The sequence below is a fragment of the Saccopteryx leptura genome, chromosome 6 (genome assembly GCF_036850995.1).
Source record: "Saccopteryx leptura isolate mSacLep1 chromosome 6, mSacLep1_pri_phased_curated, whole genome shotgun sequence".
Lineage (NCBI taxonomy): Eukaryota > Metazoa > Chordata > Mammalia > Chiroptera > Emballonuridae > Saccopteryx > Saccopteryx leptura.
The window spans coordinates 125,340,443-125,358,813 of record NC_089508.1 but is presented as its reverse complement, the minus strand read 5'-3'; the positions used below and the strand labels follow the sequence as shown (position 1 = coordinate 125,358,813).

General features: G+C 39.0%; 1 protein-coding gene across 5 annotated transcripts in view; it reads left to right on the top strand.

Annotated features, from left to right (window-relative positions):
* Positions 1-18,371, top strand: part of MYO9A (myosin IXA) — a 301,246-nt gene that overhangs the window by 166,259 nt on the left and 116,616 nt on the right. For all 5 annotated transcript variants that reach the window (XM_066388529.1, XM_066388530.1, XM_066388531.1 and 2 more), the window contains 3 exons: positions 1,679-1,754; positions 9,150-9,293; positions 16,275-16,314. In XM_066388529.1, the coding sequence (XP_066244626.1) occupies positions 1,679-1,754; positions 9,150-9,293; positions 16,275-16,314 (260 nt within the window). The remainder of the gene's footprint in view (positions 1-1,678; positions 1,755-9,149; positions 9,294-16,274; positions 16,315-18,371) is intronic.

Genomic DNA, 18,371 nt, shown 5'->3' with positions numbered 1-18,371 from the left:
AAAGGCCTGAGGTGATTGTTTCAGTAAGCAGAAGAAAAGGATGGATATAGAAGATAGAAAATGATAATTGTCATAGGGAAATTGGTGTCAGTGTCTTAGGAACTGAATAAGTGAAATTAAATGAAATTCCTTTCCTTTGAATTGTCTTAGCACTTTTGTCAAAATTGAGTTGATCATAAATGTAAAGGTTTATTTCTGTACTCTCAGTTTTTTTCCATTGATCTATTCATCATTATGCTGGTACCATATTGTCTTAGTTGCTGTTTCTTTGTAATAACTTTTGAATTTAGGGAGTGTGAGTCCTCCCCACTATGCTTCTCTTTTTTGACGTCGTTTTGGCTATTCTATGTCTCATGTATATGTATATTAACTATAGAATTTTTCTGCAAAATATAGCTAGAATTTTAATAGAGATTGCATGGATCTGTAGATCATTGTGGGAAGCATTGCCATCTTAACATTAAGTTTTCTAATCCATGACTATGGATGGCATTTTTTATTTAGATTAAAATTTTATATATTTTAACAGAGTTTACAGTTTAGACATTTTATACTTTTTATTAAGTTTACTTCTTTTATACTGATGTTATAGAGTTGTTTTTTAAGTTTTATTTTCTGATTCTTTATGGTTGTATAGAAATAGAATTGATTTTTGAATATTGATCTTATATCTTGTAATAACTCATTTATTGGTCCTAATAGTTTTTTGAGGGTTAGGATCTTCTATATATATGAGATTGTTCTCTTGAATAGAGATACTTTCACTTCTTCCTTTCAGTGTGTCTTACCAAAGTAAATATCTATGTAAGTATGTTATGAAAATTGATAGCCATATGGTTACAGAGCTTCAGCACTTATTGAATGATTTGAAGAATGCTTCTCTCTCTCTTCCTCTTCCTCCTCCCCTCCTTTCTCTGTCAAGTATTGGTAATTAAAGAAGCAATTTGTCTTCTTTGATTCTCAGTGTTTTTATATGTAAGATTGATTGAGCACTAAAATCTATAGTCCATGTCAGCAGTATACTTAATGCTGAAAAATGATACATAGGAATCATTAGGAATTTTTTAAATGTTAAAGTAAGTTATGAGCCTGACAAGGTGGTTGCACAGTGGATAGAGTGTCAGCCTGGGATGCAGAGGACCCAGTTCAAAACCTCAAGGTCACTGGCTTGAGCCCAAGGTTGCTGGATTGAGCAAGGGGTCACTCGCTTTGCTGGAGCACTCCACCTGCCCCCGTCAAGACATATATAAGAAGCAGTCAATGAATAGCTAAGGTGCAGCAACAAAGAATTGATGCTTCTCATCTCTTTCCCTTCCTGTTTATCCCTATTTATCCCTCTCTCTGACTCTTTCTCTGTCACTGTCAAAAATTAAAAAAATGTAAGCATTGAGCTTATACTTCTCTAGACCTTCAGACCAGTTATTCTTGTATTTCCTGATAATATTTAAATGAGAGAAGAAATAATTTATTATTAAAATTCCTAATTGCATTTATAGTTGCTTAAGTCAGATTTATAAGTAACAGTCATGGGATTTCATTCATACTATTATTTAGATGTTTCCAACATGTTTACAAATATTTACTAAGTACATTAATTTCATTTGTCTTTAGGAATATTGTTTTGTGTTTGGTTTTTCTTAGCACTGACTTGAAAATCTTTGCTTTTTTTGTGTGCTAGGTATAACACGGAAAAACCCCAGAACGCCACTTTCTGATCTCCAGGGCATGAATACTTTAAATGAAAAAAACCAGTAGTAAGTATGTTTGGTTTATGTTTTTAAGGAAATACAGAAGAAATAAGTAGAATTCTTATCAATACTTTTATGGCTTTAAAAGTATAAAGAAAATCAGGCCCAGTTTGCTTTATATCTCTTAAAGCTTTTATAAATGATGTAATAATAAGGTTAGTGCTAACAAAACTGTTGGGACTAAATTATCTAAGAGTGTCTCTGATAAAATGGTTATACAATTAAAAGCAAGTTTTTTCAGAATAATTTGAAACAATAACTTATGTTTTAATTTCTGAGACCCTTCTTGCATTTTAAGTCTTTTGCAAAGTTCAAGGCTTATTCTGCTTCTCTCTGTGAAGAAATCTTATTGGTAAGTAATAATTGAGTAGTTTGATTTACATCAGATCACTGAATACCTTTTCTTGCTGAATGTGATAAAAATTAGAGCTTATCTTTTAATCATTTTAAATGAAGAATTATTTTTTTTTTTGTATTTTTTTTCCCCTGAAGTTGGAAATGGGGAGGCAGTCAGACAGACTCCCGCATGTGCCCAACCAGGATCCACCCGGCATGCCCACCAGGGGGCAATGCTCTGTCCATCTGGGGTGCCGCTCTGTTGCGACCAGAGCCATTCTAGCGCCTGAGGCAGAGGCCATGGAGCCATCCTCAGTGCCCGGGCCAGCTTTGCTCCAATGGAGCCTTGGCGGCCGGAGGGGAAGAGAAAGACAGAGAGGAAGGAGAGGGCGGGGGTGGAGAAGCAAATGGGCGCTTCTTCTGTGTGCCCTGGCCGGGAATCGAACCCGGGACTCCTGCACGCCAGGCCAACGCTCTACCACTGAGCCAACTGGCCAGGGCTTAAATGAAGAATTCTTGAATAAAATTTGAAAATAACAAGTATAAATAATTTTCTCAGTTTATAAATACTTTGTCCTTTAGATTCAGAGACACGGACAAGAGTGTGGTAGTTCCGGGGGGGGGGGGGAGGGGAGGGACACAAAGAAAACCAGATAGAAGGTGATGGAAGACAATTTGACTTTGGGTGATGGGAATGCAACATAATCAAATGTCAAAATAACCTGGAGATGTTTTCTCTGAACATATGTACCCTGATTTATCAATGTCACCCCATTGAAATTAATTAAAAAAATAATAAAATAAACACTTTTCCTTTACACATACTGTTTTATATAGATTGTATTTTATATGAGCAAAAAGTATTGTTTAGAGTCTAGAGTCTGCTTTCTACATTTTGTTTTTGTATTTTATTTTTAATTATTTATATATTTTATTTTTATTTTTTTAGTGAGAAAGACAGACAGGGACAGACAGACAGGAATAGTGAGAGATGAGAAGCATCAGTTTTTTGTTGCAGCACCTTAGTTCATTGATTGCTTCTCATATGTGCCTTGACCAGGGGCCTCCAGCAGAACAAGTGACCCCTTGCTCAAGCCAGTGACCATTGGGCTTAAGCCAGCAACCCTGGGATCATGTCTGTGATCCCATGCTCAAGCTGACGACCCCATACTCAAGCCTGATAAGCCCATGCTCAAGCCAGTGACCTTGGGGTTTCGAACCTGGGTCCTCAACAGTCTAGTCCGATGCTCTGTCCACTGTGTCACTGCCTGGTCAGGCTATATTTATTGCTTTCTACATTGTAAACATCATCAAGTGAATTGAGCTTCTTAGTACCTTGGTAATAAGAATTGTCTGTCACTAAAATTAAAGTATAACTTTATTGATCATTTTTTCCAATTTGTGTTTCGGTATTTTTCTAATGTATATTTTCATTTCTCTGCTCAATAACTTCATTATTCTTTGTTGCATGTTAAAAGAAATTTAGTGCCCTGGCCGGTTGGCTCAGTGGTAGAGCGTCGGCCTGGCGTGCGGAAGTCCCGGGTTCGATTCCCGGCCAGGGCACACAGGAGAGGCGTCCATCTGCTTCTCCACCCCTCCCCCTCTCCTTCCTCTCTGTCTCTCTCTTCCCCTCCCGCAGCCGAGGCTCCATTGGGTCAAAAGATGGCCCGGGCACTGGGGATGGCTCCTTGGCCTCTGCCCCAGGCACTAGAATGGCTCTGGCCGCGACAGAGCGACGCCCCAGATGGGCAGAGCATCGCCCCCTGGTGGGCGTGCCAGGTGGATCCCGGTCGGGCGCATGCGGGAGTCTGTCTGGCTGTCTCTCCCCGTTTCCAGCTTCAGAAAAATACAAAAAATAAAAATTAAAAGAAATTTAGTTTCACTAGTCTCATATACAAGAGCTGTCACAGTTGGAGTATCCAGTCTCAACTCTATTTATCTTAAATGCTAACAAAATTAACTACCCATATTTCCTCATGTATAAGATGCTCCATGTATAACATGCACCAACTCAATTTTATTCATCATAAAATTCATACAACTCATCATCACTGTCAAAACTCCCATCTATTAACTTGTACTCATCTGTGTCTGATGATGATTCACTGTCTTCATATATTGCCTCATTCTCAGTTCCATCTATGGCATTTGAAATATCACAACCACTGTATAAGATATACCCAGTTTTTAGACCCCAGATTTTTCAAAAAAGGGTGCATCTTATCTGTGGGGAAATATAGTACTTGTTATCTTTGTAATATATGCATTTTGTTTCTCTTTCTCTCCCTCTCTCTCTCTCTCTCTTTCTCTCTTTCTTGCAACAAAGATAGGGACAGAGACAGGAAAGGAGAGAGATGAGAAGCATCAGTTCATATTTGCTGCACCTTAGTTCATTGATTGCTCTCATACATACCTTGACTGGGGAGGCTTCAGTTGAGCCAGTGACCCCTTGCTCAAGCCAGTGACCTTGGCCTTCAAGGCAACATCCATTGTGTCATGTTAATGATCCCATGCTCAAGCAGGCAACCCTACTCTCAAGCTGGTGAGCCCATGCTCAAGTCGAATGATCCCACACTCAAGCCACCAACCTTGGGCTTTTGAACCTGGATCTTCAGCATCCCAGGTTGATGCTCTATCTGTTGAACACCACAGGTCAGGCTGTGTTGGTGTTTTGAAATCCAAAAGTTTTTAATTTTGACGAGTCTAATTTATTTATTTTCTTTTCTGCTATACTTTTTTTTTCCATATTTAAAGATTATTACCTAAGCCCATGTCACAAAGGTTATGTTTTTCCCTAAGAGTTTTATTGTTTTAGCTCTTAAATTTGGATCTGTGATTCATTTTAAGTTTTATTTTTTTATTTGTTGTTAGATAAATATCCACCTTTTCTTTTTTTTGAGAGAGAGAGAGAGACAGGAAAGGAGAGTGATGAGAAGCATCAACTTGTAGTTGCTATCACTTCAGTTGTTCATTGATTGCTTCTCATATGTGCCTTGACTGGGGTCAAGCCACTGTCCCCTTGCTTAAGCCAGTGACCTTCGGGCTCAAGCTGGCAAACTTCAGGATTGTGTGGATAATCCCCCTGGCTGACAAGCCTGTGGCCAGAGCCAGCGATCTCAGGATTTTGAACTGGCGAACTCAGTGTTCCAGGTCGATGCTTTATCTCCTGCACCACCAACAGTTTGGCCAACTTGATTCTTTTTGTGTGTGTGTGACAGAGAAAGAGAGAGAGGGGGACAGATAACAACAGACCAGAAAGGAGATGAGAAGCATTAATTCTTCATTGCAGCTCCTTAGTCTCCTTAGTTGTTCATTGATTGCTTTCTCATATGTGCCTTGATTGGGGGGGGGGGGGGGGTTTAGCAGAGCGAGTGACCCTTTGCTCAAGTGAGCAACCTTGGGCTCAAGCCAGCAACCTTGGGCTTCAAGCCAGCGACCATGGGGTCATGTCTATGATCCTACACTCAAGCCAGTGACCCTTTACTCAAGCTGGTGAGCACCCATTCAAGCCAAATGACCCCACACTCAAGCTGGCGACCTTGGGGTTTCGAGCCTGGGTCCTTTGCATCCCAGTCCAGTGTTGTATCCACTGCACCACTGCGTGGTCAGGCCGAACTTGATTATTTTGCATGTGGGGATTCAGTTATCCCAGCAGCACTTGAAAATACTGTTCTTTCCTCATTGAATTGGTGACACCTTTCAAAACTTATTGACCGTAACTGATAGCATTTATGTCTGGATTCTGTTCCACTCATCTATATATCTTTGCTTATGCCAGTACTATGTTGTCTTGATTTCTATAGCTTTGTAATGTGTTTACACATCAGGAACTATAATTCTTCTAGCTCACCTCCACCCCCAGTGTTGTTTTGGTTATTCTGGGTTCTTTTTATTTTCATGTGCATTTTAGGATCAGCTTGTCAATTTCTTTTTTTTTCTTTTTTACTGGGACTGAGAGTGAGTCAGAGAGAGGGATAGATAGGGACAGACAGACAGGAACGGAGAGAGATGAGAAGCATCAATCATTAGTTTTTTGTTGTGACACCGTAGTTGTTCATTGATTGCTTTCTCATATGTGCCTTGACCGTGGGCCTTCAGCAGACTGAGTAACCCCTTGCTTGAGCCAGCAACCTTGGGTCCAAGCTGGTGAGCTTTTTGCTCAAGCCAAATGAGCCTGTGCTCAAGCTGGCGACCTCGGGGTCTCAAACCTGGGTCCTCTGCATCCCAGTCCGAGCCTCTATCCATTGCGCCACCATCTGGTCAGGCAGCTTATCAATTTCTTCAAAAAAGGCAACTGGGGTTTTGACAGGGGTTATGTTGAATCTGTAGATCATTTGGGGGAGTATGATCAGCAAGGCTGGGAAAGATAGGCAGAGGAAGAGTGATAGGAGATCAAATCAGAGAGGGAGGAGGAGGAGACCATGTTACATAAACCTTTTAGGTAATATAAGAATTTTTTATTTTTAGTGGAAATGAAAAAGAAAGACACAGGAGCCCTGGCTGGGTAGCTCAGTTGGTAGGCACAGAGGTTGCCAGATCAACCCCTGGTCAGGGCACATACTGGAGCAGATCAATGTTCTTGTCTCTGTCTTCCTCCCTCTTTCCGTTCCTTGCTCTCTAAAACCAATAGAAGTAACATAAAAAACAAAAGAAAACCAGACACAGGAGAATTTTGAGCAAAACACTGGCCTGCTTCAGCTTATATATTAAAATAAATGTTTTGGCTGACTTCTTAATATATCTTAGACTCATTAGCAACATTTCTGCCCCTGGAACTTGTGTTTTTACTTTTCTCTGCATGGAATATGGCTTGATTTTCTTCTTAGTGCCTGTTATTCAGCATACAGTTATTCAGTATATTTTCTTATGTGTTTATTATTTGTCTCTTTTCATATAAATTTAAGCCTTGTGAGGGTAGAGCTTTTAGTTTGTTAATTGGTATATGCCCACTGCCAGGAAAATAATTGGCACTAGGTGGTGCTCAATAAATATTTTTGAATGAGTGAATAAATATATTCTGCATTCTCATTAGTATCACATTTTCACTTTTCAGGAGTTTTTTGTTACTAATTTTATCAATGCTTTTTGTAGCATCTTGTTCTTGTTTTATACATGGAATATTTTCTCTCTCTTCTCTAAAGGTATTAATGATAGCTAAGTTTTCTTTTCCCTGCTTAGTCTTTTTTCCTTCAAGTTGTTTATGTCATGATTGGTTTGCTCTCTGTATTTCATGCTGGGGACCTCCTTCAAATGTCTAGTGAACCTTGGTCAACTGTTCATATTTAGAATTGAGACACTGAAAACCTAATTGGAATCTCTGATTAATTGGGTGTGTTGTCAGTCTCTGGAACATATCAGTATTTTTGGGTCTTTCCTCTTGTGCTTCAGATTTCAAACACAAGTATATTCTAACTTTCTGCTGTGAGAATATAAGTAGACCCTTGAACAATACAGGTTAGGGGCGGTTCCTGCATAGTTTAAATTCCGTGTATAACATTTGACTTTATTTTTTTTATTTTTATTTTTTTTTTGTATTTTTCTGAAGCTGGAAACGGGGAGAGACAGTCAGACAGACTCCCGCATGCGCCCGACCGGGATCCACCCGGCACGCCCACCAGGGGCGATGCTCTGCCCCTCTGGGGCGTCGCTCTGCCGGGACCAGAGCCACTCTAGCGCCTGGGGCAGAGGCCTAGGAGCCATCCCCAGCGCCCGGGCCATCTTTGCTCCAATGGAGCCTTGGCTGCGGGAGGGGAAGAGAGAGACAGAGAGGAAGGGGGGGGGGTGGAGAAGCAGATGGGCGCTTCTCCTATGTGCCCTGGCCGGGAATCGAACCCGGGTCCCCCGCACGCCAGGCCGACGCTCTACCGCTGAGCCAACCGGCCAGGACCGACTTTCTAAACTCTTAACTATTATTAATAGACACGGTCTATTAACACAGATTTTATATGTTACATGTATTATTACTGTATTCCTACAATAGAGTAAGCTAGAGAAAAGCAAATGTTATTAAGAAAATCATAAGGAAGAAAAAATACATTTATATTATTTATTGAAAAACGTGGCCCTGGCTGGTTGGCTCAGCGGTAGAGCGTTGGCCTGGCGTGCGGGGGACCCGGGTTCGATTCCCGGCCAGGGCACATAGGAGAAGCGCCCATTTGCTTCTCCACCCCCCCTTCTTCCTGTGTAAAAAGTTTGGGGACCCCTGCTTTACTGCTTCTCTTTTTAACTGATGTTTCCTACCACATCCAGAGATACTTGGTACCAGCAATCCTGGAGCCTTTGGGGAGTCCCGCAGAGTAAATAGAGATGCTTCTTAACTTTCCCCACAGTCAATTTAAGGTTTACTACTGAGATAGCAATTTTCTTTCTGTATCTGCTTTCCATATTTCAAAAATGTATTACCGTTATATATTAGCATGTAGTTCTTAAAGGTTAATGTTTTTTTGGGATTCTGGAGGAATCCAAATATGTGTACAATTTGCTATTTTTATCTGGAAAGTTCCCTGTTAACTCATTATATTGTAATCACTGATAATCTTATTGTTTTGTTCATTTCTGTATTGTCAGTGCCAAGAATAGTGCTCAGCCCAGAGAAGGAGCTTAGTAACAGTGAGACCTCCCAGGAGGAAATGAAATATTCCACAGAATGGGATGGCCTATTAGATTTGGAAATTTCTTCAGTAGCATTCAGAAGTTCTAAAATCTAACAAAGACAAAACTCTTTACATTATATTATTAATACATTACATTACTTACTGATTGTTAAATGGTTAACAATATATTTAAAGACATTAGCTGTATGATGTGTTCATCTACATGCATACTTGTATGTAAAGGTGCCTGAATCAATAGAAGGTTTTTTTTTGTTTTGAATGAATAAAAGGTTAATCTAAATTGATTGATAATCTCTTTGATAAAACCATTTGCTGCTAGTTTAGCATTTTTTCTATATTTTAACTTAAGTGTTAACTTTAAAGTTTTATTTTACTTTGTTGAGCAGTTTAGAGAGTGCTTGAAGATTTCCTGATTAACTACAGAAAATTGTACTACATTTAATTTTTACAGTGAAATATTTGATACTGCTTGGAATGGCAGACCTGGGATTCACCAGAGCAGACTATCAAGTAGCACCTCCTTGCTTGACAAAGATGGGATATTCGTTAATTCAACAAGCAGCAAACTCTTGGAGAGAGCCCATGGAATTCTCACGTTAGTATTAATCAGTAATGTGGATTGCTTTTTATGATGAGTTTTAAATCCTTGACTAAAAGCGGGGGGAGGTGTGATGGTGACACTATTTCATGAGTAGAATTTTGAGTGAAATAAGTCTCAAACGTACTTAGCCTTTAGAGCTCTGAATCTTATGCATTATTTAGCTGATGGGTTTTTGTTTTCATCTCATCAGGAGAATCATGGTTGAATATACTCATAGACATGATTCTTTATTGCTCTTTGGTGGCCCCTACATCCAGAGAGAGAAAAAACTGTTAGCTCTGTTTAGGATTCCCCGTCTTTAACTGTAATTGTCCTTTAATTCTGGCAGTCCTAATAAACTGGGCAGGAAAATTCTCTGAAATGGTGAAGGACTCATATATAGTGATATATAACCTTTATCCAAAAGCCTGCTATTCCTTATTACCTAGTCCTAGAGTTGATTTGAAGACATAGATATAACCATGTATGGTAGACCAGTAAAAAGTTCTTAGCTACGTATATCAACCTATTTCAGACACTTCCAAAGCATATTTTTGGATGACTAGCTAGTGGTGTGACTGAATTGAATTCTTTTTTTTTTTTAGATTTTTATTCATTTTTATTAGAGAGAGAGAGAAAGAAAAGAGATAGAACAGGGGGAGGAGCAGGAAGCATCAACTCCCATATGTGCCTTGACCAGGCAAGCCTGGGGTTTCTAACAGGCTACCTCAGCATTTCAGGTCGATGCTTTATCCACTGCACCACCACAGGTCAGGCCTGAATTGAATTCTTTAATTCCTAAGTTACTGCTTAACAGTGTCATAGGTTCAGTTTATGTAAGTCTTGCTATACTCCAGAATTATGAATTGACTCATTTAATTCTCATAACTCTTAAGAGGTTGGTGGTATTATCATCCTCATTTTTACATTATCATGTTGTGAAACTAAGGATTTGAGAGGTTAAAATTATATGTTAGTAGGTTAAAGAGCTCAGATTCAAGCCCAGGTCTTTCTGACTCCTCAGCCCATGTTCATAAGTGTTAGCTTTTATTCTCTTTCTGTAGCCATAATTAAAAATAAAGTCATAAGTATGATTTTGAGTAATAAATAAAGAAAAGGGAGAAGAGAATTTTTAATTTCCAAAAGTAGAAAAGTTTTTAAGTTTTAATGAAATGTACATTTAAAACATTCATGAAATTAAGCATCTGTACAAAGTCTTAAAAAGTTTGGAAACAGAATTTCTGCAGTCATAAGAAGTTAGAGCCCTACAAGTATTGTAAGAAATATTAAAGGGCCTGCTCTAAGAAAAGGAAAGGAAAAAAGAAATTGAGAGAAAGAGGGGTTATAGGCTTGAAGAATAAAATGGCAGTAAATAAGTACATATCAATAATAACCTTTATGTAAATGGATTAAATATTCCAATCAAAAGACACAGGGTAGCTGAATGGATAAGAAAACATGACCCATATATATATATATATATATATATATATATATATATATATATATATATATATATAGTCTGTAAGAGACTCCATCCTAGAACAAAAGATATACACAGACTGAAAGTGAAGGGATGGGAAAAAAAGTATTCCATATGAATGCAAATGAAGAAAAAAAAGCTATGGTAACAATACTTATAAACAATAAAATAGTCTTTAAAACAAAGTCTATAGTAAGAGACAAGGAAGTTTACTACATAATGATAAAGGGAACAATTTAACATGAGGGTATAACCATTGTAAATATTTATGGACCCATTATAGGAGCACCTAAATATATAAAGCAGATTTAGATGGACATAAAGGGAGAGAGTGATAGCAATACAGCAAAAAAGGGGATTTTAACACCTCACTGACATCAATGGATAGACCTTCCAGACAGAAAATCAACAAAGAAACAGCGGCTTTATATGACACACTAGATCAACTGGGTTTATTGATACCTTCAGAACTTTTTACACCAAAGCCATAGAATATACATTCTTTTCAAGTGCACATGGTACATTTCTAGGAAAGATCTCATGTTAGGACATAAAACAAGTCTCAATAAATTTAAGATTAAATCATATCAAGCATCTTCTCTGACAACAATGGCATGAAACTGGAAATCAACTACAATAGAAAAACTGAAAAAAATTCAGACACTTGCAGGCTAAATAGCATGTTATTAAATAACAGTTGGGTCAACAATGAGATCAAGGAAGGAAATAATAAAGATCAAAGCAGAAATAAATGACATACAGACTAGAAAAATATAAAAGATCAATGAAACCAAGAGCTGGTTCTTTGAAAAGGTCAATAAGATTGATGAACCTTTAACCAGACTCATCAAGAAAATAAGAGAATACAGCCTGATCAGACAGTGGTGCAGTGGATAGAATGTTAGACTAGGACGCGGAGGACCCAGGTTCGAAACCCCGAGGTCGCCAGCTTGAGTGCAGGCTAATCTGGTTTGAGCAAGGCTCAGCAGCTTGAGCCCAAGGTCGCTGGCTTAAGCAAGGGGTCACTCGGTTTGCTGTCCCCCACCCCCGTCAAGGCACATATGAGAAGGCAACCAATGAACATCTAAAATGCTGCAACGAAGAATTGATGCTTCTCATCCTCTCCCTTCCTGTCTGTCTGTCCCTCTCTGTCTCTGTTACACACACACACACACACACACACAACCCCCCCACACACACACAACCCCACAAATAAATAAAATTAGAAATGAAAGAGAAGTAACAGTTGACATCATAGAAATACAAAGCATTGTAAGAAAATGCTATGAAGAACTATAAGTAAAAAAAATTGGACAACCTGGGCCAAATGGATAAACTCCTAGAAACATAGTTTTCCAAAACTGAATCTGGAAGAATCAGAAAACCTAAGCAGCACAATTACAACAAATGAAATAGAAAAATAAGCAAAAAACTCCCAGCAAACAAAAGTCCTGGACTGAATGTCTCCGCCGCGAATTTTACCAAACATTCAAAGAACTAACTCCTATCCTTCTCAAGCTATTTCCAGAAATTGAAGAGGAAGGAAGACTTCCAAGCTCCTTTCATGAGGCATGCATTATCCTTATTCCAAATCCAGATAAAGATACTACAAAGAAAGAAAACTGTAGGCCAATATCTCTGATGAACATAGATGCTAAAATTCTCAACAAAATAGTAGCAAACCAGATCCAGCAATACATTAAAAAGATCATACATTATGATCAAGTGAGATTTATTCTGGGGAGGCAAGGCGGATACAATATTCACAAATCAGTAAACGTGATTCATCACATAAAATGAAGGGTAAAAATCACAAGATCATATCAGTAGATGTGGAAAAAGCATTTGATAAAATCTAGCACCCATTTATAGTATAAACTCTCAGCAAAGTGGGAATAGAGAGAACATACCTCAACATAATAAAGACCATATATGACAAACCTACCGTCAATATCATACTAAATGGGCAAAAACTAAAAGTGACCCCCTTAAGATTAGGAACAAGACAGTGGTGTCCCCTTTCATCACTCTTATTTAACATAGTATTGGAAGTACTAGCTACAGGGATCAGACAAGAAGAAGAAATAAAAGACATCCATTTTGGAAAGGAAGAAGTAAAACTTTTATCTGCTGATGGTATGATACTATACATAGGAAACTAAATATTTCACCAAAAAACTGCTAGACCTATTAAATGAATTCAGCAAAATGGCAGGATATAAAATTGACATTCAGAAATCAGTGGCATTTTTATACATCATTAATAAACTGTCAGAAAGGGAAATTAAGGAAACAATCCCATTTATTTTGCTTGGAATGAATTTAACCAAGGAGGCAAATGACTTTTATTCGGGAAATTATAAGACATTGAAAAAAGAATTTTGGTCCTGGCTAGTTGGCTCAGCAGTAGAGCATTGATCAAGCATGTGGAAGTTGGGGTTCAATTCCTGGTGAGGGCACACAGGAGAGGTGACCAACTGCTTTTCTCCCCTCCCTCTTCTCCCCCCCCCCTTTCTCTCTCTCTTCCCCTCCTGCAGCCATGGCTCAACTGATTCAAGTGCATCAGCCCTGGGTGCTGAGGATGGCTCTGGAGAGCCTCTACCTCAGGCACTAAAAGTAGCTCAATTGAGAGCATGGCCTCAGACAGGGGTTGCCAGGTGAATCTTTGGGTGTAAGCAAGAGTCTGTCTCTGTATCTCCCTTCCTCTTGCTTTAAAAAATTAAATAAACAAAATAAATATATAAGTAAGAAAGAAAAAGAAAAAAATTGAGGAAGATATAAGTGGAAGCATATATCATGTTCATGGATAGGAATAATTAACATCATTAAAACGTCTATATTACACAAAGCAATCTGTAGATTCAGTGAAATTCCTATTAAAATACCAAAGACATACTTCACAGATCTGGAACAAATATTCCAAAGATTTATATGGAATCAAAAAACCCAAATAGCCTCAGCAATCTTGAAAATGAAGAAAATACTGGGAGGTATCACATTTTCTGATATTAAACTATACTACAAGGCCATTGTAATCAAAACAATGTCTGGGGCCCTGGCCGGTTGGCTCAGCGGTAGAGCGTCGGCCTGGCATGCGGGGGAACCGGGTTCGATTCCCGGCCAGGGCACATAGGAGAAGCGCCCATTTGCTTCTCCACCCCCACCCCCTCCTTTCTCTCTGTCTCTCTCTTCCCCTCCCGCAGCCAAGGCTCCATTGGAGCAAAGATGGCCTGGGCGCTGGGGATGGCTCCTTGGCCTCTACCCCAGGCGCTAGAGTGGCTCTGGTCGTGGCAGAGCTTGGCCTCTACCCCAGGCGCTAGAGTCGCTCTGGTCGCGGCAGAGCGACGCCCTGGAGGGGCAGAGCATCGCCCCCTGGTGGGCAGAGCTTCGCCCCTGGTGGGCGTGCCGGGTGGATCCCGGTCGGGCGCATGCGGGAGTCTGTCTGACTGTCTCTCCTCATTTCCAGCTTCAGAAAAATACAAAAAAAAAACAAAAAAAACAAAAACAAAAAAAACAATGTCTGGTACTGGCTTAAGAACCGGCGTACAGACCAGTGGAACAGAACAGAGAGCCCAGGAATAAATTCACGCCTTTATGGTCAATTAATATTTGACATAGAAGGCAAGAGTATTCAATGGAGTAAAGACAGTCTCTTTAATTAATGGGCAGGTTAATGCAAAAAAGTGAAATAGACCATCAACTTACACACTATACAAAAATAAACTCAAAAAGGATAAAAGATTTAAATATAAGCCATGAAAGATTAAAAATCCTGGAAGAACACATAGGCAGAAGACTTTCAGACATCCCTTTTTTAAAGCAATATTTTTGTCAGTACATCTCCTTGGGCAAGGAAAATAACAAAATAAACAAATGAGACTACATCAAATTAAAAACCTTTTGCTCAACAGAAGACACCATTAAAATAAAAAGACAACTGCTGGATGGGTGAACATATTCATCAATACATCTAATAAGTAGTTAATAATCAAAATTTATAAAGAACTTAACAAAACTCACTACCAGGAAGACAAACAGTCCAATTAAAGAAAATGGACATAAGACCTGAATAGGCACTTCTCCAAAGAGGACGTACAGATGGCCCATAGGCATATGAAAAAGTGCTCAGTGTCACTAATCAGAGAAATGCAAGTTAAAAACCACAATGAGATATCGCCTCACACCTGTCAGAATGGATTTCATTAACAAATGAACAAACAAGTGCTGGCGAGGGTGTGGAGAAAAGGGAACCTTCTGCGCTGCTGGTGGGAATGCAGACTGGTGCAGCCACAGTGAAAAACAGTATGGCATTTTTTCAACAAGTTAAAAATGGAACTGCCTGATGACCCAGCTATCCCACTTCTAGGAGTATATCCCAAGAATCCCAAAACACTAATTTAAAAGAAGATACACACTACCATGTTCATTACAGCGTTGTTTGCAACAGCCAAGACCTGGAAACATCTCAAGTGTCCATCAGTGGATAAGTGGATAAACAGCTATGGTACAATTGCACAATGGAATACCATGCGGCCTTTAAAACAAAGGAACTCTTACCTTTTGAGACAACATGAATAGACGTGGAGATTATTATGCTAAGTGAAATAAGCCAGGCAGAGAAAGACAGATACCGTAAGATCTCATTATATGTAGAATCTAATGAATACAAATAAACTGAGGAACAAAGTAGAAACAGAGGTAGGGTTATAGGGAACAGATGGACAGCTGTCAGAGGGAAGGGGGAAGAGGGCACAGGATCAAAAAAGGTGAAGGGATTTGCCATAAAACATATACACAACATATATATAGATAACATGGCCTGACCTGTGGTGGCGCAGTGGATAAAGCGTTCACCTGGAAATGCTGAGGTCGCTGGTTCAAAACCCTGGGCTTGCCTGGTCAAGGCACATATGGGAGTTGATGCTTCCAGCTCCTCCCCCCCTGTCTCTCTCTCCTCTCTGTCTCTCCTCTCTAAAATGAATAAATAAAAATTAAAAAAAAAAAGTGAAGGGATTTGCCATAAAACATATACACAACATATATATAGATAACATGATGGCAATAGAGGGAAAAGGGGGATTGAGGTAGGGGAGGAGGGCAAAATAGGGAGGAAATTAGGTGGAAAGAGACTTTGCATGAGGCATGAGAGGCATGATGTGGTGTGTAGATGGTATATTGAGTGGGATTCATGAAGCCATGTTAACACAATGGAATTTTAAAAATGAAATAAATTAGTCTTATTAACATCCAAAAGAAAATGAAACTTTGAATGTCTGTATGTTATTGATCATCTGTCTATACCTGTACTACATACAGAGCAAGTGTCTCTTTTCTTATTCTCTCTTCCTTGCTTATCCTTTCTTCCCAAAAGCACCTGCTTAGTTGAATCAGACATCGTTTTCATATAGATTATCTATATCTCAGAAATGGGTATATAATCTGTTGTTTTAATAGAGACCTTGAAATCATTCATCTCTAATATTTTTTTCCTAATGTATGATTTCTCTCTTTAGGAGAAACAAAAACTTCAAATTCAAGCCTGGCCTTCCAAAGGTGGGTATTATGAAAAATCATTTTTCTATTGGTTTCCTATTTCATAATTATTTTTGTATTATTTATGCAAACAACCTTTAGAAATCAAAGACGAGGCCCTGGCCGGTTGGCTCAGCGTTAGAGCGTCAGCCTGGCGTGTGGGGGACCCGGGTTCGATTCCCGGCCAGGGCACATAGGAGAAGTGCCCATTTGCTTCTCCCCCCTCCCCCCTTCCTCTCTGTCTCTCTCTTCCCCTCCCGCAGCCAAGGCTCCATTGGAGCAAAGATGGCCCGGGCGCTGGGGATGGCTCCTTGGCCTCTGCTCCAGGCGCTAGAATGGCTCTGGTCGCGGCAGAGCATCGCCCCCTGGTGGGCAGAGCGTCGCCCCTGGTGGGCGTGCCGGGTGGATCCCGGTTGGGTGCATGCGGGAGTCTGTCTGACTGTCTCTCCCGGTTTCCAGCTTCAGAAAAAAAAAATACAAAAAAAATACCAAAAAAAAAAAAAAAAAAAGAAATCAAAGACGAGATATCTTAGTTATACCCAAAATAGGTATTGTGTTCATTCAGTTATATCTATTTTAGAAGTGATACCGGATGTTATAAAATAGCAAGTTTAATGATTCAGGTAGATATTTATTTGTGGTATATCCTACTTTCTAGTGTTTGAAAAGCTTCTGTATAAAATGTAAATTTTTTTGAGTACTTGCCTCTTTTTATGCAAGATCTTCTTATTTCTCTTTGAGACAGGTTAAGGTCAAACTCTGGATTTTATTTGATTTTTAAATAATTTCTAGTTAGTGTTTACCTAATTCTTACCATCATCAACCAGAGTCAAGTGTTCCTGAAAAGATCCATATAGGCTTACAGGCCTGTGGTCTCTGTTGTAACACTTAGCTCTAATATTGTAGCACAATTGCAGTTACAGACAGTATGTGATTGAATGAGTATGACAGTATTCCAGTAAAACTTTATTTTGAACACTGAAGTTTGAACTTCATACAATTTTTCACCTGCCAGTAAATATTATTTTAATTTTTTTTAACCATCTAAAGCATGTAAAAAGTAGTGGGCAGGATTTGGACCTTGGGGTGTAATTTGCCTATTCTTATCTACATTGTTAAGGCAGGGATGGCATTCTGAAAATACTGAATTTAGTGAAGAAAGAAAAGTCTTGCTATTTTGTTCTCTTGTACCCTTCCAAAGAAGGCATTCTGTCCCTGGTAACCTTGTTAGTGAACGTAATTTCACAATCTTAAAAGAACTGGAAAAGAGCTATTTATTATGATTCTCTAGTTTAAGAAAAAAGAAAATGAATCTATCTTTATTATTCCTTCTACTTAAGTTATCTTAGGTTTCCAAAGAAAATTTAAATTTAATGCACTGGTTTTTTTTGTTTTGTTTTCAAGGACAGAGAGAGAGAGTCAGAGAGGGGGATAGATAGGGACAGACAGACAGGAACGGAGAGAGATGAGAAGCATCAATCATCAGTTTTTCATTGCAACACCTTAGTTGTTCATTGATTGCTTTCTCATATGTGCCTTGACTGCAGCCCTTCAGCAGACTGAATAACCCCTTGCTCAAGCCAGCGACCTTGGCTCCAAGCTGGTGACCTCGGGGTCTTGAACCTGGGTCCTCTGCATCCCAGTCCGAGGCTCTATCCACTGCGTCACCACCTGGTTAGGCTAATGCATTGTTGATGTGATTTCTGGTAGTGGTAAATATTGTTACAAATCAGAAATCACAAAGAAAATTTATGTAGCTAGTTCTTAGCCATTTCTTACCATGAAAAGACTTTATGTGGAGAAAAAGAGAGGAGACCATATTTGTTCTTAAACATCTTTATCTGTTCATTTTTCTTTTTCCTTCATTCTTTTTAGTTTTTTTAGTATTTTGAATGCCACCTCTGGGCCTACGTATTTGCACTGTTGTTTTTACTCTTATATGAGGAACTTCTTAAACTTCATAAGAATATGTTGGATACATCTGAAGTAAATTATTCCATTCACTCATCAACCACAGGAATCCCATCTATGTCTCTTTTTAAATTAAATTTAGCTATTTTTTTTGTTATTTTAGTGGT